The 24,608-nt window shown below is 47.9% G+C and overlaps 1 protein-coding gene across 1 annotated transcript; it reads left to right on the forward strand.

The window, feature by feature from the left end:
• Positions 1-236: 236 nt before the first annotated feature.
• LOC135813877 (mucin-19-like) lies at positions 237-24,223 on the forward strand. Its single transcript, XM_065326899.1, has 16 exons — positions 237-662; positions 1,588-1,937; positions 4,864-4,972; positions 6,722-7,757; positions 8,141-8,713; positions 9,021-9,092; positions 9,569-9,640; positions 9,921-10,018; positions 10,810-10,863; positions 11,368-11,470; positions 12,202-12,335; positions 13,811-14,185; positions 15,339-15,470; positions 17,699-17,809; positions 18,216-18,354; positions 23,320-24,223. Exons 1-16 carry the CDS (start codon positions 303-305, stop codon positions 23,460-23,462), a joined length of 3,861 nt encoding a protein of 1,286 aa, XP_065182971.1. The 5' UTR covers positions 237-302; the 3' UTR covers positions 23,463-24,223.
• The last annotated feature ends 385 nt before the right edge of the window (positions 24,224-24,608 follow it).

Consider the following 24,608-nt stretch of genomic DNA (forward strand, 5'->3'; position numbering starts at 1 on the left):
GCGAGTTATAGTGGAAATATTACTGCTTTGTCACTTTTAGTGGAAATAGCGACATCACATGCCATATCTCTGGCCTTTGTCCATCAACGTATGTGATTGCGAGTTACAGACATTTTTAAGTTACTGTCACTGCCCCGTCCCGGACTGCCCCAATAAACGAAGTACGAGTGTATGACCAACTCGAGGACCGGTGCTCTAGCCGCATGTTGTAGCATGCCAACTCTGTCTTCATCTTTGGCATTACTGTGTGTCCTGTGCAGAATGCTGATACAGCCGGGGGAGCTCTGAACGTGCACATAAATATGGACGTCATTCACACGGGGGCGCATCAAATGTCAAACATGCCAACGCCTGCTGCCGCCATCACTCAGGCCCAGTCAGCTAGTGGCACCACCAGGAGCAGTAGCAGCAGTAGCAGCAGCACAGCGGCGACTGCTACTACCTCTACTGGCGGCGGCCATACATCCAACAGCCAGCAAGCCTCCGCTGGCAACGCAGCGGCGGGAGCTGGGCACGCGGCGGCTGCACGGCAACACATGGATCGCGTTCAACAGCACATCCGGCAGCAGCACGCTACCAACCAGCGACAGCAAGCTCGTGAGTTCACCGATTGTGCGTCGCACTACCTGTCGCAGGCCTCTCGACACCTTCAACTTCTGCAGGTCAGTATTCACGTACACTCGACGTACTGGTACGGTATCCCTTCTTCTTGTGTGAAGGAGTACCTCGAAGTATTCATATGCGAGAAGATGCGGAAAAAAACTGTTATTCCTCTTTCTCTTTCTCCGTATTGTGCATTGTGTCCTGGACTAAAAAACGTCAATTTCCGGCAAGTGGACTGTCTGTGCACGCACTAAATTATTTTGACTAGTTTGAGGGAAAGACACAAACGGGAAAAGTCTGAAGAAAATCGACTGTCACCACATTATTTATAAATTATTTAGTTTGTGCAATATGTGTACTGTGCAGCGAGGCTTTCAAGGTGCACATGTTGACGTACCCTGAGATCGTATATTAGTGGCTTGTATTGGAAGGTTTTGACATGCAACTGACTTGCCTTTATTCCTTGGAATTTGTTCAAGTCCCAGTGTTGCATTACACTTGACCATACATCACTGGTTGCATGCGTATAAGCACCTCGTTCCCACTCGTTCCTCATTCTTCCTTCCATTTTGGCAAATGCTGGTTTCTATACATTGTGTAATTACTCAGCGTTACATCACTGGTCTTATTCTTACTCCGCTTCCCATTCCTCTACCTTGGTCATACTCTTCACTTGAAGTGGTAACCAGTGGATGAACGTGAGCAGTTTCGAGCTTCAAAATGCACATGGCAAGCCCGGTTGCTTGAGTTTACTTCCTATGTGTACTAAGCTCTTATAGCAGAACGGGGCAGGTGCATCCGTGTGTGTGTGTTCATGTGTGTGTGTGTGTTCGTGTGTCTTCGTGTGTGTTCATGAATGTGTGTGTGTGTGTGCATGTGTGTGTGTGTGTGTGTGTGCGCGTGCGTGTGTGTGTGTGTTCATGAATGTCTCTGTGTTTATGTGTCTGCGTCTGTGTGTGGTGTATACACTTGTTGTTGCTGTAGGAAATCCCCTCGGTGCACGCAACCGTCCAAGACCGTGTGCTTGAGCTTAACATCCCTCCAGTCCCAGCGGCAGCCACCGCTGCTGCAAGCAGCTCTACAGCAGCGCCAGCCGGAACTGAGAACAGCGGCAGTGCTGACGTGGACGGACCTACACCGGCCAGTAGCAGTCACAGCACTAGCAGCAGCAGCAGCAGCAGCAGCAACACCACCACTGCCACCAGTAGTAGCAGCAGCACCACTAGCACAACTAGTGGTGCAGCATCCGGCTCAAGTGCAACCCCAGGTGCTGCAAGATCTGGGCAGGCAACAAGTGCTAGCTCCAGTGCAACTGCTACTCCAGCCACCACCAGGTACATGTGGATACACACTGTGATGAGACCTGTAGTACTGAGTTTTTGGGTACAACGTGAATGAGTGAATCTAACTTATTATTAGGAGCTTCTCCGTGTTGGCATCAATGCAATGTAGATATACACAGCATGTATAGCTTTCACATACGCGGAAGCGATAACAGGCAAACAGGATATTGACGGCGATATAAAACGCGTGACGAAAATAGAATACAATAAAAACGAGCAAACGAACAGCTCAACCGAGTTGAATTTGAATTTGCTGTTCATTGCCAGGGTTTAACTAGCTAAGGACAGCTCATCAGGTGTGCAAGAATGGACTTGGATGGAGAGTCAAGGATTAATTTATAGAAAAGAAAAAGGTGCTGGAGCTGTTAGCCAGTTAGTTGTAGAACGCCTGTACCGTCGGTCAGTGTCGTGCAATGTTATCGCATGAGCTGATTGTAAAGTAACTGGTGGTGTTAGTGGACATTACAGCGTAACTTGTAGTTCCTTGGTCCTGTTTCTTTTCTATAAACTTAACTAGATAGTAGAAAGGAAAAGGACATATGGAAACGAGTTAAGAGTAACTCTCCACCACTGTAACTAGATACTATATACAGTCAGAAAGTGCAACAACTAGGCACAAAACTGACAGAGTACTGAGACATTCGACGTCCTGACACCTAGCTTCAACACATCTCCGTAGCGCTAACCGACAGCCTTCCAACTTGGAAGGTTCAAGGTTATGGAAAGACCAAAGAGGGGAAGGCAAGCGCAACGAAAACGAGCACAAGCTACAGTCCCAACGGAACAAAGAATGTCGATTGTTACTGGACGACGACGAGACCAGTAGGCGATTTGACAAGGCGGTCTAACTACAATTCGAAGCAGCAAAGCAGCACACCACCCAACTTGGGTGGGTCAAAAATATCAAAGATAAGTTAAGAAGGGGGAAGCTTTGCGAGAACGAATTGTACAAGCCGAAATCTAAACTCCTACAGTACTCCTCATGTATGACATTGTGATGGACTAGTTGACTACAAAACAAGTTGTTTCACACGACGTACGTTTCGCCGTATGGTTCGTGACGGCTCATCAGGTGTGCAATATGAAACTCGGGTATTGAGCCAATAATAAAAGTAGAAAGGAAAAGGACATATGGAAACGAGTTAAGAGTAACTCTCCACCACTGTAACTAGATACTATATACAGTCAGAAAGTGCAACAACTAGGCACAAAACTGACAGAGTACTGAGACATTCGACGTCCTGACACCTAGCTTCAACACATCTCCGTAGCGCTAACCGACAGCCTTCCAACTTGGAAGGTTCAAGGTTATGGAAAGACCAAAGAGGGGAAGGCAAGCGCAACGAAAACGAGCACAAGCTACAGTCCCAACGGAACAAAGAATGTCGATTGTTACTGGACGACGACGAGACCAGTAGGCGATTTGACAAGGCGGTCTAACTACAATTCGAAGCAGCAAAGCAGCACACCACCCAACTTGGGTGGGTCAAAAATATCAAAGATAAGTTAAGAAGGGGGAAGCTTTGCGAGAACGAATTGTACAAGCCGAAATCTAAACTCCTACAGTACTCCTCATGTATGACATTGTGATGGACTAGTTGACTACAAAACAAGTTGTTTCACACGACGTACGTTTCGCCGTATGGTTCGTGACGGCTCATCAGGTGTGCAATATGAAACTCGGGTATTGAGCCAATAATAAAAGTAGAAAGGAAAAGGACATATGGAAACGAGTTAAGAGTAACTCTCCACCACTGTAACTAGATACTATATACAGTCAGAAAGTGCAACAACTAGGCACAAAACTGACAGAGTACTGAGACATTCGACGTCCTGACACCTAGCTTCAACACATCTCCGTAGCGCTAACCGACAGCCTTCCAACTTGGAAGGTTCAAGGTTATGGAAAGACCAAAGAGGGGAAGGCAAGCGCAACGAAAACGAGCACAAGCTACAGTCCCAACGGAACAAAGAATGTCGATTGTTACTGGACGACGACGAGACCAGTAGGCGATTTGACAAAGCGGTCTAACTACAATTCGAAGCAGCAAAGCAGCACACCACCCAACTTGGGTGGGTCAAAAATATCAAAGAAGCTAGGTGTCAGGACGTCGAATGTCTCAGTACTCTGTCAGTTTTGTGCCTAGTTGTTGCACTTTCTGACTGTATATAGTATCTAGTTACAGTGGTGGAGAGTTACTCTTAACTCGTTTCCATATGTCCTTTTCCTTTCTACTTTTATTATTGGCTCAATACCCGAGTTTCATATTAACTAGATAGCAAAATATTAACATGCACAACATGCACACCCAGGCCTCGCCCTCTGTGTATGCTCCATCACCAGCGCGGCATCTCCCTTACATACTCAAACCTCTTTGGAGGTGAAAAACATCTTTGACAGAGAGAAATTGCTGATTTTTGTGTTTTAAGAAAAAACTGTAGAAAACTACAAGTTCTGGGAGTTTCACATTCATACACGCTTCTACAAGGACAAAATGACGCTTTTTAGTGACCTATCTAGTAGGGCACACTCACCCAGTTTCGGGGGAAGTGCACGAGTTTGTTTAGGAATATAGGATGATGGGAAGCATATAAGTCGACTCAAATCTCGAAGACTACACGTAGTGAAATTTTGATATTTGACTATACTTCCCGTTGAAGGTTCAGCAAAAACGGCCTCCCATCTCCTTTATTCATTTGTGTATACCGCTCTGCACTCGGGCGCATTGAGCACTCTTTCAAGCTGCCCTGCCTGGCCCTGATTGTGTAGTCATTATGCCTCTGTCTGTCTGCGTGTTTGTCCGTCTGCCTGTGTGTCTGTCTGTGTGTCTATCTGTCCGCCTATATGTCCGTCTGTCTGTCTGCCTGCCCGTCTATCTGTCTCTCCGTCCGTCTCTGTCTGTGTGTCTGTCAACAGAAGTGCAGAATTAGTTGCTATCCTTCGTCAGCAGATGGTACCGTACCTGCGCTGTCTTGCTCCAGCCGTGCAGCAATGCGTGGAGATTCTCGAGAATCCCAACGTGCAGGTGAGCTACATCTGATCATGTCCGCCTTCTTTCTTGTATTCGTGTATGGTGGTGGCACCAGTGTGGATGAGAGTACTCTAAGACCTGTAGTGTTAACGAGCATTTAATTCTAACGATTTAACCCTTTATGTACGGTGTGTACGCGAATCGATCACATATGATCGATTCATGATCGATCCGTAAAACCTTCGTAACTCCATCATGTCTTGTCCGAATTCAACAATCGAAGGGTCTATTCAGTAGCGGAAACTCTAAGCTTTCCAATGCAACAATCGCCGAAGAGCTACGATGTACGAATCCAGAGATATCGCGCGCCGTATCTTGTATCGGCAAATTCAAATTTTTTATCGATCTCTTCGCCATTTTAGGGGGAAATCCCTTTTCGTGTGCTCTTTGACCAACTCAGCACATGATAATGACGTAGTTGGCTGAAGTTTGAATCGCCTCGAAAAGATTTGAGCGTTCTGCGATAGAGGAGAGTGGAATGGCGTTGATCTGGAAATTTGCTCGCATATTGGGCTTGGAGACGACTTTGATGTGTTCCTGTGCCTGATTTGTGGCAGCTAGTTGATGGACCCTGGTATCCTCGCGTTGCTCTCGCCAGGAGCTTTCCAAAGAGCCCAAGATTGTGGAATTGGAGCGAAGGAGGCCAAAGTTATAGCCTGTTGAAGGTGAAAATTGTGCTGAAAATTCAAATTCTGCTTCATTCTGTGCTGGAAATCAGTACATAAAGGGTTAACGAATTTATAAAATTCGTTAACATTTGATGTCGTCATGTACAAAACGATATGTACATGTACCGTAAAGTACCGCCAGAGCGCCCCACCATCTCATCCTTTCGTGGTTGTATTGTGGAGGTGGTCTGCTGTCTGTAGGTCATACGACATGAACCTTGTACACACATAGCATGTTTTGCAGACAATCCGTACCTTCGAGCGGACACAAGCTCCACACAAAAACCTGCCAAGTGTGACCTTAGTACACTAAGATTCTTACATCGTACAAACTTCGTTGCACTCTGTCATACGATTTTCCTTTCTCTGGCTGTAAGATCAAGGTGGGGCGTTCTCGCGAGATGGGGCGCTCTGGCGGTACTTTACGGTACAGTTATTTGCCGGTTTTGAGACAGAATTCGTTAGAATTTCACCTCCCTAATTCACAAAATCCGGGTCTGACATTAGTCTGTGTGTGCTACACAAGCATACTGAGCAGCATACTGAGCAGCGTACTGAGCAGCATACTGAGCAGCGTACTGAGCAGCATACTGAGCAGCATACTGAGCACCGAATAACGTAGCACGTGATCCCATGTGTTGCTCTTTGATTGAAACTTTTGGCCGGCAAAGCGTTCTTTCGTTGTGTTTCATGCAGTACTTTGCACGTTGGAATCATGCATGATTGACAAAAAATGACTCCCTGTGGGGGAGGGGGGGGGGGGGGGGGTGAGACAGGAGGAATAGAGAGAGGAGGGGGGGGGGGGGGGGGGAGAGAGAGAGAAGTCAGTCTTACTCCGATTTTCTCACAATGTATCCTCGAAAGCATCGCACTCTCTCCCCTTTCTTTGTGTGAAGATGCATATGCAGGGCAGGTGGAGCGTGATGTCACGCTGTGATAGATTTTGTGCGTGAAAATAGAATCGCCAGATGCCAAACAACTCCCAACTCTTTTACATTTATGGTTTGAATGTATGCTTCCTTGCTTTTGTGTGTGCCCCCCCCCCCCCCCTCTCTCTCTCCCTCCCTGCCATTAGGACAGCGACGCTCAGTACATCTTGGACAGTGTCTTTGAGTCAATTCACTCCTTGTCCCATTCCTGTGCGTCACTAGCTGATCTGGACGTGGACGTCGGCCAGCCAGCTCCGCGGCCGGTCTCCTCGTACATGACACGCAGTGTGGAAATGACGACGGTGATGGCTAGTGTTGGTCCCGACGGGGACGCTATAACCACCAACCCTGTTGTCTTGGGCGGTGAGCGTCGTTCTGCTCAAGGACGCGGCCAGCCGCGTGCAGCCCAGCGAACATCGTCGTCATCGTCTTCACCTTCATCCTCTGCTGCTCCCACTGCCAGCGCAGCGTCTTCAGCATCACATCCGGCAACTACATCTGCACCCAGACAGCAGAGTGCAGCGCCCACTAACAGTAGCAGCGCCGGCACTATGCCAGCCGGCGGCCAGCCTGGCCAAGCACCTCAGCCCGGCCAGTTTCCTGCCTTCTTCATGATGCCACCAGCCGGTATGCCCGGCATGATGCCAGGTGTACAAATGTCCTCTTTCTCCACCGGTCCTGGTGGTCCTGGCGTTCCCGCTGCTCATGCTAATGCTCACCAACTACCCGCTGGCTTTGCACACATGGCCATGCATAGTGCAGCCATGGCAGCTAATGCAGCAGCTAATTCAGCAGCAACAGCAGCAGCCACTGCGGCAACGGCAGCAGCCACTGCGGCAACGGCAGCAGCCACAGCTAATGCTGCATCTGGTGTTCACCCGCCTGGTCCAGCTTCATCATCCGGCACTGCAGCTACGTCACAGAGCACACACGCCATGCCAGCATCCGCATCTGCGTCGAACTCCAGCAGCTCCACCAGCAGTGGCTCGACACCATCTCGTGCCTCGACAGCAGCCCCATCTGCTGCAAATGAACCGGCTGCTCCTAACCCCGGTCCCGGCCTATTCCCAGGCATGCCTATGCCAATCCCTATGATGATGCCACCCGGTGCTCATGGTGCTCAGCCAATGGGCCGTTCGCCGGTGCGTCATCAGACACGTGCACAAGTTGTACCGCCTGTTGGTAAGTGCATTTCATTTACACGTCACAGTTTTACCCACGGCTCATGACAATTCCACGTACTGAAAACTGCCTAGTGTTTGGGACGTATTATTTATGTTTGCGGGTGTTTTGCGAGGAGGGCATAGCGCGAATGCTAGCCAGCGCGAAATCAAACTTCAACAGTGCTTGTATGTGTTTGGCCACTGTGCGTCACAAGCATTTTCTTTCCCCTCGCGAACCAGTTGGTTTTGAGACATCATGAAGATATAGTCTTGCAAAGTGTGCAGTTTAGTGTGCTATCTATCTACATGTACAATGTGTATGTATGTCTGTGTGTGTGTCTGTGTGTGTGTGTGTGTGTCTGTGTGCATGTGCATGTGGTCTGTCCATGGCCCTGCCTGCAGCGGGATCCTCAATGATCAACATGTGCCCACATCCGCGCCATCGAAGCCTGGAGCCCGAGTCTAGCCCGGCCGCACAACCACATGCGCATGTTCACATCATACCTGGTATGCCGATGGGTATGATGCCACCAGCAGCAGGTGCTGCCTTTGGCGGCGTTCCCATGCCTGGACAACACAATGCTGGTGTACAGGGTCAGGGGGGTAGCGCACCGGGACAGCCCAATGTACATCATGTGTTCTTCCGCCGGGGACCGGATGGTAATATGGAGCCTGTGCCAGGTGCTGCTGGTGTTGGAGGTGCTGCTCCTGCTGGCACTGCTGCTGGTGTTGCTGGTGCTGCGGCGATGATGCAGCATATTGCCGCCGCCGCTGCTGCTCATGCTAGTGCAACGGCACCAGGTGGTCAGAATCCTGCTCAACGGCAACAGGCTGGGTCACGCTCTGCTACCAATCCATCTACTGGCCAGCCTCAGCCATCGTCCTCTTCGTCTTCAAGCAACCAGCACGGTCGAGTGCAAGTGCCAGCAGCGCTAATACATGGACTGTACCAGGAAGCCAGTAACCCACGTGAAGGTTGGCTCTCGGTCTCTCTCTCTCTTCTTTCTCTGATCTTTTTTCCACGCAGTTCCACGCACACGGCCACCGCAACAATCCTATTCTTTTGCCCTGGTTGTGTTCACCGTCGCGTTGACTTTGACTTTAGCTTAATGTATTACAACACCATGTGTACCCTACAGTGATGTATTTCTTACATTTAGCATGTATCAAAAATTCAGCAGATGGTGGTCATGGTTACCTGTGTTTACTTTTTGATGTACATGTGTTGAGGAGGTGAAGCTAAGAGTACAACAATCTTTGCATGTGTGTTGAAACTCTGCAGGTGTGTCAGTGCACGATGTTGTTGTTCAGCTTAGTCAAGCCGACTCTCCTATGGAGGACGAGGAGGAAGAGGGTAAGGCCTGTCTACCTGTTATGACCTGCATTGCGAAACTGAATTGAAAACGGGGTTGTCGACGTACAACCTGGGTTTAATCGCTATTGATTATGAACTGGTAAGGCGAGGCCCCGAATATTGGGGATCGACATAGCCGGTAAAATACGATATGATTGTGTACTTTTGCCATTGCTAAGAGAGGACGTAACCCCCAAGAGCGTGCCCCCCCCCCCCCCCCCCGGCTGATATAATACGTGTACAACGCACATTACATCATAAAGAAAAATGACGTCAACTTGAAGTTCTGTCGGGCCAGCACTGATAGTGAAGTTGCACATTCTTGAGGATTATGTACTCTTGCCGGCTTTGTATTGTTACTCTTGTCGTTACCTGTGCCCTCAATTTAAAAATCCAGATTTTGTTTTCTTTTCTCCTACAAGTGTGACAATGTTTATTTTGTCGTTTGTCTTTTTCTCTGTTTTGTTCCTGACCAGGTCCAGTTGGTGTATTGCTCTCTGCCGCATGCCGCCATTTGTCCATGCCAGACTTCTTGGCCATCACCCAAGGTAAGCATAGCGTGTGTGCCTGTGGTGCATGCATAGACACAGTTTCTGTGTGCGTACTTCTGTGTGTGTGTGTGTGTGTGTGTGTGTGTGTGTGTGTGTGTGTGTATGTGTGTGTGCGCGCACGTGAGTGTGTGTGTGGGGGAGGGGGGGGGGGGGTGCATGTGCGCGCTACACTGCTGCATTACTCATGATGACATCATGGATGTGCTACTGTGTGAAGGCCTGACTAGTGATGATGTCATGATTGTTTTCCTAATAACGTGTGTCGTGCTTGATGCAGGTGAGACAGCTCCACTGGTACGAATTGCCCCACAATTGCGCCAGGCACTGTACAATGACATACTGCATGGCGAGCCCTGGACGGAGCACTCACTGCAGGTACTTACCATGTGTGCACTGCACACTGCACACTGCACACAACTACTTACATGATGTAATTACTAATTAGTAATTGCACAGGCTGTGTGTGTACAGTCAGACCTCGCTTATCCGGTCCTCTTTTATCCGGATCCCTCGCCATCCGGAAGAACATAACTGGCTACAGATTACAGTTTTCAGAGTGCATCCAGCATAACCAGTGTTCAATTATCCGGTTCCCTCGCCTATCCGGATATTTTTGTGGGAAACGGATGTGTGCGGTTAAGCGAGGTCTGACTGTATGCTTATTGCTAGTATCACTGCTAGCTTGGGCCTGTACTGGTCGTGATTCTGCTAAATATGTGTATGCGTGTGCGCACGCGTGTGTGCGTACACGAGTGTGTGTGTGTGTGCGTGCGTGTGTGTGTGTGTGTTCACGAGAGTGTGCAAATGTGTGAGTTTGTAGCTGCAATCACCCCTTGTCGGGTCTGTATTCCTGGCACATTGCCTGAACACATTGACATTGTGCACATGTACCTGTACACCAGTGTACGGGGTTTGCGTGCCGTTCCTATCCAGCCAGGCTACTATTTCCTGTTGACACACTGTGAATGTACTGTGTATAGTGCTGATCGATGAAACCTGATCAAGTGTGTCAGTCAGTATTGCAGCCTTTTTGTGGAAATCCCAGTATTTGCAGGTCTATGGGCTGCACAACGCCCGGCGCGCACTCGATTGGATTTCATTGAGCTGCGCTGTATTGTCGACTGTCCTCCTCTGACTTGTGTCTGATTTGTTGGTGCTGACTGCAGGAAATTGCCAACCATGTCTCTTCAGACTGTGAGGACATGGTCCGGGAAGCCCTGGTAAGCGGCCGTTGCGTCTTTCTGGTAGGCCTTCTTGGTTTGGAGAGGAGGCGAAAATACTGGGGGTGAAACGAGTACATCGCTCGCTTGTCTGAAGCTCGATAGCTTAGCAAGTACTCGATAGATTGTCTGTGCATGTGCTGTTGTTTTATGTGCCTTGCTTGTCTCGTGCTATTGGCTGTTACTGTTTAGTTAGCACCTGCTCATCGTGAGGGAATGAGATATGCTTTGCGACCTCCACTGGCTTGCCTATTGGGCTTGTTATTAGGCAAGCAACGACGACTAGTACACTTTCTCTGTTATTCTGATTTCCGTGCTGAATGGTGCTCATCCGACATTCTGCATAAGCGAAGCTGTGGACGCAGCATACTGCTGCTACACTTCAACGCGGGAATGCGTATAATAATAATAATGTTTCAATTTGCTTCTCACTGGTTTGCCACGCCGTGTGCAACAAGCGGGTCTGTGGTGACACTTTGCTTGTTCTCTTCTTGTACCACACAGGTGGGTGTGCCGACTCGTACAGCAGTCCGCCTCTGTGAAACTACCCTGCAAGAGATCCGACAAGTGGCAGTAGTGTTCTTCCGAGGCCTGCATGAGACCGACCGTAAGCTCTAAGCCTTTCTTGCAATTCTCTAATAGATGTGCTGCTTGTACTGCTTGTGGGTTTTCATGGGTTCATTCCTTGTTGAATTTTTTCAGTGGTTTTTGTATAATTATATATATGTGGTGTTAAATGTTCTGTTCGGAATGGACTCCTGCGTGCCTTGCAGGCCGACATAACAGTAACTGGGTTTTGAAATGAGCGTAAATTGGTGGCAGATCCTGGACTGCTTGGCACTTCACTGAGGCTTCTTGTTTCATGCTAGGTTATTCACTGCCTGATCTTCCTTCTACGAGCATGCATGTACCGTAAAGTACCGCCAGAGCGCCCCACCTTGATTTTACAGTCACGGAAAGGAAAACCGTATGGCACAGTGCAACGAAGTTTGTACGGTGTGAGAACCTTGGTGTACAAGGTCGCACTTCGCAGATTTTTGTGTTGAGCTCGTGTCCACTTGAAGGTAAATTGAGTACGGATTGACTGCACGGCGTGCAATATGTGTACAAGGTTCGTGTTGTATGACCTACAGACAGGAGACCACCTCCACAATACGACCACGAAAGGACGAGATGGTGGGGCGCTCTCGCGGTACTTTACGGTATATGCCTATTAAGTTCATCACTGTCTTGAAGTCGGGCGTTTTGTGTCAATATGTTTGCATGTCTGCATGTACAAGTTCATCAATGTTTTGAAGTCGGACTATTTTGTGGATGTATATGTTTGCATGTGTGCAGCGTCTGCAGCCGATTACTATGAGCGCGTTTGGTCGCCTGTTCATCGTGAGATGGGGAATTCCCTGTCTGTAATGGCACACGGCCTGACGCAGGGCACGGCAAGTTTGCACGTTGTTCTGGAGCGGCTTCTTCAGGTGGGCACCGACTCCGCATGCAAGCTTTTCTGTGCTGTCATGCAACTGTGCAAAGCCATGGTGTATGCTGGCACTTGCTTGGCATGCACAGCTCTTGATATGTTTGCTTGTGGGCATGACCAGTCCTGGAGATGTCCTAGATAGGACATCACGGAACCAAGCATACATCTATGCTGTTCCCATAGTAATCGTGACACGTGACTCAAAACTTTGTGTCGCGTCCGAGGAAGATGAACATGTCGCACTCAAAACAAACGCAACGAAGGCCTTTCGTCTCAAAATTGGTCGTTCTCCTGGCGACTTGCCTCAAGCGAGTCGAGATTCGTATCTTGCCTCTTGCCTTCACAAATTTTATTTTCCTCGTGGAGTACGCCTGGACAAAGGAACTGGCAAGCGAATCGTTTTGGTCGCATTGAAAATAATATGCAAGTGCACGAGAGGATAGGCGAAGCAATTTGTGTTCGCACTTTCAGCAGAGCAGAAGCTGCTGCTGCGATGAAGTTTTTACTTTCGCCATTGGTTTTAGGCAGCAGAAGGGTCTGGCTGAAAGCGATGGCGATACGTCCATGACCACCACGCCCAATGTGGTACGTCCTGGGTTGATGTCCAAGAAAGACCGTCCAAGGTCCAGTTTTAGCCAAGAGCTGTCGTATCCAAGAAATCGAAAACGCCAACAGCAAGCTTTGGCCAAATAATATCTTCCAGGCAGTAATTTACGGGCCTAGTGCCTATTGCCTCGTCTTCCTCCTCTGCATGGCCAGGTTCGGGGCGAAATGAACGCACGGGGCGTGAAGAAACATTCCAAAGGCAAACATTCAAATAATTAGAACCAATCGTTTCCAAAGAAGCGCCGCGTGGCTACGAGAAACCCTACATGAAATCCCCAAACGAAAACGGCCATTCGGTCGGGTATTCGATGGCGAATTGAATATACACTGCCTCAATCCCCGCCGATCTCTGGTATTCTCCGCCTATTCCCTCAAACTTGACCAATTCAGAAAGAAATCCATCGCCATTACGATCGTGCATCCTCCACATACATTCAGAAATGCTCACGCATCACTTCTTTTCATCGCGTGTGAGCGACTGACGCTTCCATGACTACCCTGGGACAGGTGACCAATCAGAGTGCGATGTCCTAGATAGGACATCTCCCCGACTGATGACAGACATGGATCGGTCCATTTGTGGCACACGCCGAGTGTCGCTGTGCAGTCCCGTGTGCAGTGGAACTGTCTCTGTTGTAGTCATACCACTGCTATCACTGTTGTTGTTGTTGTTGTTGTTGTTGTTGTTGTTGTTGTTGTTGTTGTTGTTGTTGTTGTTGTTGTTGTGCTTGCTTATTGTGCTCTTATGGGTGTCGCCACCAATGGCATTGTTGTCATCCATGAATGGGGTGTTGGTGCTGCTTGTACGTGTGTGCTTGTTGTGTATTTGTGTGTTTCCCGTGTGTGTGTATCTGTTTGTTTGATTAGTATATGCTTGACTTGCAAGTTGAGCATCAGTCCATGGCGATGATGGCGCCAATGTTCTACGCCACCGTCATGCGTGGCATTGTGGAGCGCTTGCTTGCCTCGTCGGCTCTGACCGGTGCGGAGAGGGACGCGCGTCTGATCAGGGTATCGCCCACCACCAGTGCAACACCTACCAGTGCTCCTCCTGCTGCCGCCACCGCCGCCGCCAATGCAGCTATTGCTAGAGCCAGCTCTAGTACGCAGCAACCTGCCAGGAGCAGAGCTAGTACCAGCAGCAGCAGCACCAGCAGAACCGGAGCGGCTGCACAGCGCACCCCGCTGTCTGGCAGTTCCTCTTCAGTCAGCACAGGTTCATCAGCCACAGCACCAACACCAGTAAGTGCTTAACGCTTTCGATGTGCATATCCCATAGCCCATTGTGCATACACCGTAGTCCATATACCCGGCTAGTTGTGTTGCACTGTGTAATGTCCATGGATACGAGTATGTACAAACTGCACCTCTTCAGTCTTCACAGTGCTATGTTGTCTAGTGTGACTGTAGATAAGTTTGAACAGCTGTTCAGGCGGCTACGCGTATGGGTGGTGTTGACTGCTGGAAATTTGGCACGATAATCGTGTAATGTGCCATGGCTAGGGTGTGCATCCACCAATTGGTGTGACCACATTTATTCGTGCCCCCGCCCCGCCGTACACTGTGTTAGTTGTCAGGCACTGTAACAGCTGTGTATATGTACTAGTACATGGTTGTATGGCTTACACACAAAGCTGCTACGCCTTCACGCCATGTGATGTGATACTTTTTTAAGTAGCTTATGAATTTCACACCAAATAATGTGGTATAGCTGTGTGTCACACTATGTGGTGTACATGTCCATTGTACCTAGTGCATTATACGATTGCAATCAAGCCGATGTGTGAACCTTAGTGACCTGTTCTGCGCCTTTTGTTTGTACTGGTTTCATCACATTACTACGTGTTAAGTGCTGCCGGCTCAGCAATAGCAGCATATTACCCATATAGGACTCCGAAGTACTAGTGTCAGCTCATTGATATGGCTCGAGGTGCAGTGCTTCCAGGATTAGTCAATCCCATACGCCGTGTGCTGCAGGCTGGATGAGTACTTTGCGTGTACAAGTATTGCGGACTGCAGGACCGGGGACAGTGCTATTCATTTCCTACAACGCCACTCCAAAGCGCCGTCACTTTTACCCTTTGCATTTGTGTGAGCGTCTCTCTCTCTCTCTCTCTCTCTCTCTCACACACACACACACACACACTCTCTACACACACACACACACACTATCTCTCTCACACACACACACTCTCTCTCTCTCACACACACACACACACACACACACACACACACACTCTCTCTCTCTCTCTCTCTCTCTCTCACACACACACACACACACACACACACTCTCTCTCTCACACACACACACTCTCTCTCTCTCTCACTCTCACTCTCTCTCTCTCTCACACACACACACACTGTCTCCCTGCATGTTCTATGCTGTTTTTGTCAGATTGCAGAGTCGTCTGGTCAGCCTGAGCAGGACATGGCCAGCGAAAGCGCACCAGCTGCTAGTGCCACACAGCGACGGGAGCAGGGACAAGAAGAAAGCATGGAGGAGGACTGGCAAGAAATGGTACCAGCTGTAAGCACACATTTCCCCGGCATAGTGAAACTTCAGTAGAACAACATACCAGTACTTGCAAGGACCGTAAAATATAAACTGTATCGTTGTGGTACTGTATGTCCAAGGTCGAATGACCGGTATAGTACCGTAAAGTACCGCCAGAGCGCCCCACCATCTCGTCCTTTCGTGGTCGTATTGTGGAGGTGATCTCCTGTCCGTAGGTCGTACGACACGAACTTTGTACACATACCGTACTGGCAATATATGTTGCCGCATAACGCGTAACGCAGGGGGGTGCGGCGTAACGCCCGACCAGGCTAGTGCGACAAATTTTCGTTGAGTTCGTAACGCGCGTCCGGCGGGGTGCGGCGATCTTTTCATTGCAGTTTGCACTGCAAAAAAAGGCTTAAAACTGTGAAATCACGTGTACCGCGTGGTGAAAAGTTCAAAACTGGACGCAGCAGGAAGTCCTGACACTCGAAGGCGCATCATTCAGTGGTTGGCGATCTCAATGGTTTCTTCTTTCCCGAGGTCGTTTTGCGAAGAAGAGCGATGTGTTTACCAGTTTCCCTGTGACAATGCAGAAGTCTCTATTCGCCTTCGGCGTGAAGAAAATCACGCCCAAGCATCATTCAGTGGTTGGCGATCTCAATGGTTTCTTCTTTCCCGAGGTCGTTTTGCGAAGAAGAGCGATGTGTTTACCAGTTTCCTTGTGACAATGCAGAAGTCTCTATTCGCCTTCGGCGTGAAGAAAAAATGATGCGGCAAAAGCAAAAAAAATGATGCGGCAATAGCAAAAAAGTGATGCGGCAATAGCAAAAAAAGGACTGCGGCAATATAGAAACCTGTGTAACGGCTCCTGTGCGACTTTGCATGTAACGCCCTGCGTGCGGCAAACATGTGCCAATGTAACGCTTCATGGCCTCACTGCGGCAACATATATTGCCAGTACGGTATTACACGTTGTGCAGTCAATCCGTACTCAATTTACCTTCAAGCGGACACGAGCTCCACACAAAAACCTGCCAAGTGTGACCTTAGTACACTAAGGTTCTCACACCGTACAAACTTCGTTTCACTCTGCCATACGATTTTCCTTTCCCTGGCTGTAAAACCAAGACGGGGCGCTCTGGCGGTACTCTACGGTATTAGTATGATGACCATGGTCCTCCAAAATAGTATGTGTGTAAGCCAGAGTATATTGTAGCATGGTACATTCTCCCGGGGGGGTTTCTCTGTTCTCTAGCATGGTACATTCTCCCGGGGGGGGGGGGGGGGTTTCTCTGTTCTCTATCATGGGACAGTGGTATACAGAATCCTTGAAATTCAGTGAATATGCTCGGGCGAAGATACCGTATATTCTCTATTATAAGCGCCGTGCTTATATTTTTTCAACACCCCTCTACCCCGTGCTTATATTGGAGACCGCGCTTATATTGGAGACTGCGCTTATATTTTTTCAACCAATACAATCCATCAGAGCAAGAAGAAATACATGCTAGATATCATGCATGCAGCATTGATTTCCACCAAGACCGTGCTAATAATAGAGACTGTGCTTATAATGTTTCGAAAGGTGCTCACAGTGTGCTAGTATTAGAGACTGTGCTAGTAATGGAGACCTGTGCTTATAATAGAGAATATACGGTAACAACTACAGGACCGGCGGAAGCAATATTTGATTGGTCTGGCCATACCCTAGCCTTTCATTCTTTTTTGTATGACATGGCGGGTATGACACAAGACCTCTCAGCAGTAGGCAAAAAGTTGGTCCGGCCATGGCCGGACCAACCGGAGCAGTTCCGCCGGGCCTGAACTAACAAGATGGTGTGCATCCACACAATCGAGAATTACTCGCGTGCCTAGTGCCCCAGCTTATCCAACTCCATGTAGTATTATGCATGTACAAGTATGCACCCTGCTGATGCTCGGAGCTGTATGGTCCCACGTCTTGTGCATGTGCTTGTGTGTGTGTGTGTGCGTGCGTGCGTGCGCGCACGCGCGCGTGTGTGTGTACGTGCATGTGTACGTGCATATGTGTATGTGTGTGCGTAGTGTGTGCATACATGTGGTCTAGTGAATGTGATTATTTGATGCACTGTGGATAGCACGATTCAATGTGACGTTATGAGATGAGATAATCTATGTGCAACTATCACAGCTTTGATCAGTGCACACCTAAGCAGTGGAAATACCATCACTAACTTGTGTGCATCATGTGTGCTGTTTGTCCTTATAAATATTAGAGTTGGATTCCTGTGATAGCTGAAGACATTGTCAGACAGAGGCTCACTTCATCTCGACGCCCACACAGTGATGCCTACTCCAGTACCATGGCCAGTAGCAAGCGCAGAAAGGTACGTGACGGCTTGTTTTGATGCGCGGCCACTGTCTTGCGTGCGTTTCTTTGTTACCGGTGTGTTTCCCAGTTGAACAGCTGAGTTGGTGTGTATGGTAGTGAATGTGAGTAAACAATGCATTTTGAATTGCGCCGCTTGCTTGTTGGCTGACATGTTCATGGACTTAGTAGTGGCAACCTGCCGCATGCCTTGCACTCCATCGTCTGTCTGTATGCTGTGTATACTGTGTGTATACAGTAGGCAAGCTGCACTGCTCACGCTGTGTGTCCTGTGTATCCATGTTGTGCTTGCTGTATGTGCTGTGTGTGCTGTGTGTGCTGTGCGTGTACAGTAGGCAAGTAGTTGCACTTCTCACACTGTGTGTCCTGTTTATCCATGCTGTGCTTGCTGTATGCTGCTGCAGACATCCACTACTGGCAGCACTGCGAGCAGTGATACGGCCGGCAGTGCAGATAGTGACCACCCATCGTCGGAAAAGCTGCCAATGGCCTTGCGCAAAGCTATTCGAGATGCCGGTGTTGAGCCAATTACCACTGTGAATGGTAAGCACTCTCGTCAAGCTAAATAATAAATACTGTGAATTCATTTTCATATCACACTGTCAGCCCGGACCAATCATTCGCGCCATCCAAGCTTGCAGCCTATATCAATCATACTAGTATCTTCTAAAATTGTAGTCCAGCTGCTGTCTGATGATCGGTTAAAACTTAAAACCGTTAAACTCAGAGTTACAGCAGAAACGCTTTTGATTCCTCTGAAGGGTGTGCACTGTACCGACGAGGAGACAATAGTCGTAAAATAACGTTAGCAATGAACGAGAGAGCTTGGAAGCTCAGGGCCCTACGCTATGCTTTTTTGCCTTGATGACCTAGACAAAAAAAGTGTTGAGTTCGAAACAAGACGACTGACGACATATCCAGACATTACAACGGGAACAGGTAGGTTGGGGGAACGACATTTATTATAGACGACGAGACAAGAGACCAAGACGAACGAAACGACTACATTGAAGAGTGAGAAAAGAGAGAGAGAGATCAAGTCTGAACGGCAAGATAAAGGGCCTGGGTAGCTATGGCAAATATGGGCGCGCAAGTAGCTACCCAGGCCAACGGAGCAAAAGGAGACAAAAGGTGAGTACGTAAGTGCATGCAGGCCAGCTAGAAAAGGTACGGGAGGAGGTACCTAACATACCACCCCTCCATGAAAAAAAATCCCGCGTCCTCGCGGAGAGAAAAAAAGAGAGAAAAAGATTTTTAAAAATGACTGGAGGAGAAAAAACACACACATATTGCACGCGCGCACGGATCTCACGAAAGTGTTTACTAAAAATGCACTGCAGATCATTCCTGTACTACATAGTGTGTAATAACTATTGGAGTTTGACGAGGAACGTGAATTACTAGTATTTTGCACGGCTAATACAGCCTAGTTACACTTTTGCTAAACATCCAAAAATTAGAGCGTGGCTCACCATGATCGGACCCCTAACTTGGTAATGTTTCACGAACACACGCGCGCGCACACACACTACAAAAAAATTCACGAAAATAAATTTGACGAAGAAGGAACGCATACAAAAAAAGAAAGAGAGAAAGGTAGCTGACCTGAGCTGCATGGCTTGAACGACACGACGAGACGAGGTTGGCGTAGGAGAGATGAGGTTGATAGAGACGAGACGAGGTTGGCGTAGGAGAGACGAGACTGACATGGACGAGACGAGGTTGACAATTTGACATAGACGAGACGAATGGCGGTTGAGGACGGCTGGGCATGGGATGATCTCAGGGTCGTGGGTCGCTCAATAATCGGGCGCCAATGTTGAGTTCGAAACAAGACGACTGACGACATATCCAGACATTACAACGGGAACAGGTAGGTTGGGGGAACGACATTTATTATAGACGACGAGACAAGAGACCAAGACGAACGAAACGACTACATTGAAGAGTGAGAAAAGAGAGAGAGAGATCAAGTCTGAACGGCAAGATAAAGGGCCTGGGTAGCTATGGCAAATATGGGCGCGCAAGTATCTACCCAGGCCAACGGAGCAAAAGGAGACAAAAGGTGAGTACGTAAGTGCATGCAGGCCAGCTAGAAAAGGTGCGGGAGGAGGTACCTAACAAAAGCATAGGGATGTTATAAATTCTTAGAAGTTTCTACTTTTTGTTTTTAGACATAACCTGGGATTCGAACCCGCACTATCGCCCTGCATGCATCCCCAGATGCACTTCGCATACATACTAATTCTTCCAAGTTGCTTCACGTTATGATCTTGTACTTGAAAGCCCTATTTGAATATGCATTGTGGCCAGCCGTCTTTGATTGTACGGTACGGTATGGGATAGGTACGGGACAGGTACGGGACAGGTACGGTCGAGGGTAATACGACACCGTCTACCGCCTTGATGACGGCAAAAAAGAAAAGGGATGTTATAAATTTTTCAATTCTATTTTTTTCAGGCATTACCTGGGATTCGAACCCGCACTATCGCCCTACATGCATTCCCCCATACACTTCGCATTCATACTCATTCTTCAAAGTTGCTTCACGTTATGATCTTGCGTTTGGAAGCCCTATTTGAATATTGCGGCCAGCTGTATGCTGCTGGTATGTGGCCAGCTGTGTTTGATGGTACGGTACGGTACGGGACAGATACGGGATAGCGCCAGGCGTGACACAAACAAACAAACACACAAACAAACACCAAATTAAAGCTATGTGGACCCTGGCTAGCGCCAGACGTTACTGAAGTAACGTCTTAAGCCTAAAATCAAATGTTCACCAGTTGTAGTCTTTGGGGTGCTGAGTCGAATGGTCTTGGTCCGAGGAAGCTGAGACGCTCCCTTCCTCCTTTTTCCCAATCGAACTCGCGCACTTCCACCGAAACTGGGTGACTGCGCCCTACTAGATGGGGATTTGTATGCTAAATGTCACTAAACGCGCCATTTCGTTCTTAGGGGCCATCCGTAAAATAGATATTTATTTAGAAACAAAAACTAGTCGTTTAGCGGGGAGGGGGTTGAGCGCCTGTTCGTTTCTCGAAAAATATTGATGCACAGTTTGTATGTGTGGGCACGTCCAGAAAAGAAAACAAAAAATATCGATTCTATGCATCGTTTGTATTGTGTTCGTTTCTGAGGGAGGGGGAGGGGTTGAAGAGAAACGACTAGTTTTCGTTTCTAAATAAATATCGGTATTTACGGATGGCCCCTTATAAAAGCACGGATGACCGCGATTGGCCCATATGTTGTAGTCTTTTGGATGCTGGGTCGACTGGTTTTGGTCCGAAAAGGCTGCGATGTAGCGTTCGGGCCTTATTCCCAATCGAACATGGCTGAACAAGCTACAATTGGTGAAAATTTGATTTTAGGTTTAACTTCCCCTTTAACCTGGTACCCTCTGTTTCTCAATCATGGTCTTAGACCATCACAGAGGGTACCAGGTTCAAGTCCTGCTTGGAAGCGGAAGGATTTTTTCCAGCCGTGCTGCGACCCACAGTTAATTGGGAACTCGTGGCCTGGCACGAGGGAAACATGGATGCAGTGAATGGGATTTCGGTCTTTGACCACTTTGTGGTGGGTCTGATCTACTCACCTCCCACCGTTTAGGAGCTGCATCTGCGCCTTGATCCAAGAGGGTGGTGGCGTTCCTGCGGATGCGGAAAACTGGGCCTTTGGCCGAGTCTCACGCGAACCGTGAAATTTTTTTCTTCCCCTTTAATAATTGTTTTTACATGGTTTGAAAAGAGTGCACAATAAGCCACAATTAGTTTATTGTTTTCTCTGAGACAAAAATGCGATAATACTCATAAAAAGGACACACTTTAGGCTCATTACGAACATCTTGATAGTTTTTGTTTTCACAAGTATACTTTCAAGCCTTCTCATCAGGTGAAATACAGGCAAGGGAAAGGAACAGGAACAGTGGATTAAGTACAGTAAGGAGGTGGTAAAAACAGCGCAAAGAATTAGATAGCTAAAGTAAACAGCGAAAATGCGTGACCTATACACATAGCAATAATGACAAAAAAGTTCAAAGGCGAGAAAACTCAATAAGCGTGACATGTAGTGCGACAACAATGAGCCTGAAGTGTGTCCTTTTTATGAGTAATTAATTTATTTGTAGAAAGGAAATGGACATATGGATATGAGTTAAGAGTAACTCTCCATCACTGTAACTGGATACTATATCCAGTCAGAAAGTGCAATAACTAGGCACAAAACTGACAGAGTACTGAGACATTTGACGTCCTGACACCTAGCTTCAACACATCTCCGTAGCGCTAACCGACAGCCTTCCAACTTGGAAGGTTCAAGGTTATGGAAAGACCAAGGAGGGGAAGGCAAGCGCAACGAAAACGAGCAAAAGCTACAGTGCCAACGGAACAAAGAATGTCGATTATTACTGGACGATAACGAGACCAGTACGATATTTGACAAAGCGGTCTAACTACAATTCGAAGCAGCAAAGCAGCACACCACCCAACTTGGGTGGGGCATAAATATGTCCTTTTCCTTTCTACATTTATTTATGGCTCAACATCCGAGTTTCGAGTTTATTCTTTGCTATTTCACTGTGAATAGTGTTAGTAAATAGCCAGTGGCTCTGATGACTGCAATGTATAGCACACGCATTGAGACTTGATAGCTGCAGGCGCGTGGCTCGTGTGTAGTCAGCATAGTCCGGTCGCCACACCAGAAAATAGCCGTCATACGTACTGCATAGTCAAGATAGGCAAAATGGGGGCTATGACAGTATGAGGTTGCCCGTGGTACATGGTCACCACAGTACGGACATGCTCTGGCACATTGTCACCACACCACAGATGTTGGAGCTACGCCCCTGAGCTCATTCTGTACTCCTCTCATGCTGTTCATGCTATCATTTATGTCACACGTGATTTTCCGTTGCCGCATCGGGCTGGAACTCCGAAATCATTTCAGGGCTCTTTCTTTATAGGGTTAATGCTCCTTGTAGGGCTTTTTTATGGGGTTAATGCTCCTACAGTCCATTCAGAAAAAGATGATATCCTAGCTTTTGGCCATGAACGGGTCAAATTTTGAGTTTTCGTCACATTTTTTGGCAATCCCCCATGGAATGCTCTTCCAATTGTGTTTTTGAAGTCTATTTCTCCAAAAAGCAAGCCATAACAAGAATAGGATTTCGGCGAGGTTTTGCCCCCAAAGCACTGAATTGGGTAAAAACCATGAAAATCCAGACCGTTCACTCCACTTGCATAACAGTACATTTGCGGTTCGAACCCCAGTTGAGGTGCCTTTTTTGGACCCTTTTTCAAGTTTCGAATCGCGCGGCACTGCACAATGTACCACAAAATTGCCAAACACGGGAGCTCTCCAGAGCCAGCGCTCATCTTTTTCTGAATGGACTGTAGTAGGGTGCTTACTTTATGGGGTTACTGCTCCCAGTAGGGCTCTTTCTTTATGGTGTTACTGGTAGGGCTCTTTTTGATGACATCAGCACTATTGCTTGTTTTGTTCTCACCCAGACGTGCTGGCAAGCGCTACATCCGACACGGGTCTGCAGCAGGCATATGAACCCGCCCTTCAGAATCTGGTGGCGGAGCGACTCCAGACGGATGCGGACTACGATCCACAGCGCTTTCCCAACTTGCGTTCCCTTTTCGGTTAGGATCTCCACTGGTCTTTCACCTTTATTTGATTTCAGGTTGCAGATGACCGGAACAAACAATGCATAAGGTTTGTTTTCCTGAGTTATGTCACAACAACTACCTGTGTAAGTCTAGTCTAGAACATGTTGCAGCAGTCTAGTTTTGCAGGCTATTTTGTGGTGAGAGTAATGCTATTTCTTGCTCTTCATTGCTCTAGCCGCACCCGCACATCATTTTAAATATAGGCATATTGTATCATTTCAGTGGAGTCTGCCTTCACGTCCCAAGAAAGCTTCACAGTCCAAGAAGTGAACAAAATCTTCCTCGTCTCGTGTTGTGACAAGATTTCACTTCAATCATCCCCACACCATACACACCATACACACCATACACACCATACAGCACACCATACACACCATACAGCACACCAGCATACAGCTGTATTTTGGCATTGTTATAGAATTTCTATCTCCATTTCTGTTGTGCTCCCATTTACATTTATGTCACTGCATGCATGCACGCACACCTACCTGTACACGATGGAACTTTTTTTGCATGCTTGGCTCAAAACAAGAAAAATAATAATGTTATCGCCGCGCCGCCTATCGATATATCGTGACCCATGCTGCCACACACATGCGTATCTACACGTGGATCAATCAGCTTGCATGGCTGCCATGATTACTAGCTTTCAGTTCGAGTTCAATCAGTTTCATGGTGCATGCATGTGGGTTGCATTGGAGATGCAAGTGACCGTATGCAGTTAGTCCTGCTAGATTGACGTCGCTTTGGCTAACTTGCTGTGCTTGGGAGGGTGAACAAGTCGACCTCCGAACAAGTCGACCTCTCGGCGTTGACCTTCAAGTCACGAAACTTCTCAAATGTCCGATCTTGCCCGTGTCTGGGGATGCGTTCGAGGACGAGAATATAATTCACACCGCTACTTTCAGGTCTCTGTTACCATGGTTATAGCTTCAGTGTGCAAGTCATACTTGTACACGTACTTGATTGAGGCAATGAGTACTGAAATCAGTGCCAAACCTACAGCACCAATTATGTATTCTCTAGCCTACTTGTAGGCAAGCACTTGCATGCACATACTACAGTCATTGAGTAAAGAATGTTTATGTGCGAGTACTCTTGCTTGTAGTTGTGCCAAGAGTTAT

Source organism: Sycon ciliatum, chromosome 4 (assembly GCF_964019385.1).
Source record: "Sycon ciliatum chromosome 4, ocSycCili1.1, whole genome shotgun sequence".
NCBI classification, from domain to species: Eukaryota; Metazoa; Porifera; class Calcarea; order Leucosolenida; family Sycettidae; genus Sycon; species Sycon ciliatum.

Coding starts and splice junctions, on each gene's coding strand:
- LOC135813877 (XM_065326899.1), top strand. CDS start 303: ATGGACGTCATTCACACGGGGGCGCATCAAATGTCAAACATGCCAACG. Junction 7,758..8,140: donor ACAAGTTGTACCGCCTGTTG/GTAAGTGCATTT, acceptor CCCTGCCTGCAG/CGGGATCCTCAATGATCAAC. Junction 14,186..15,338: donor CAGCCACAGCACCAACACCA/GTAAGTGCTTAA, acceptor TGTTTTTGTCAG/ATTGCAGAGTCGTCTGGTCA.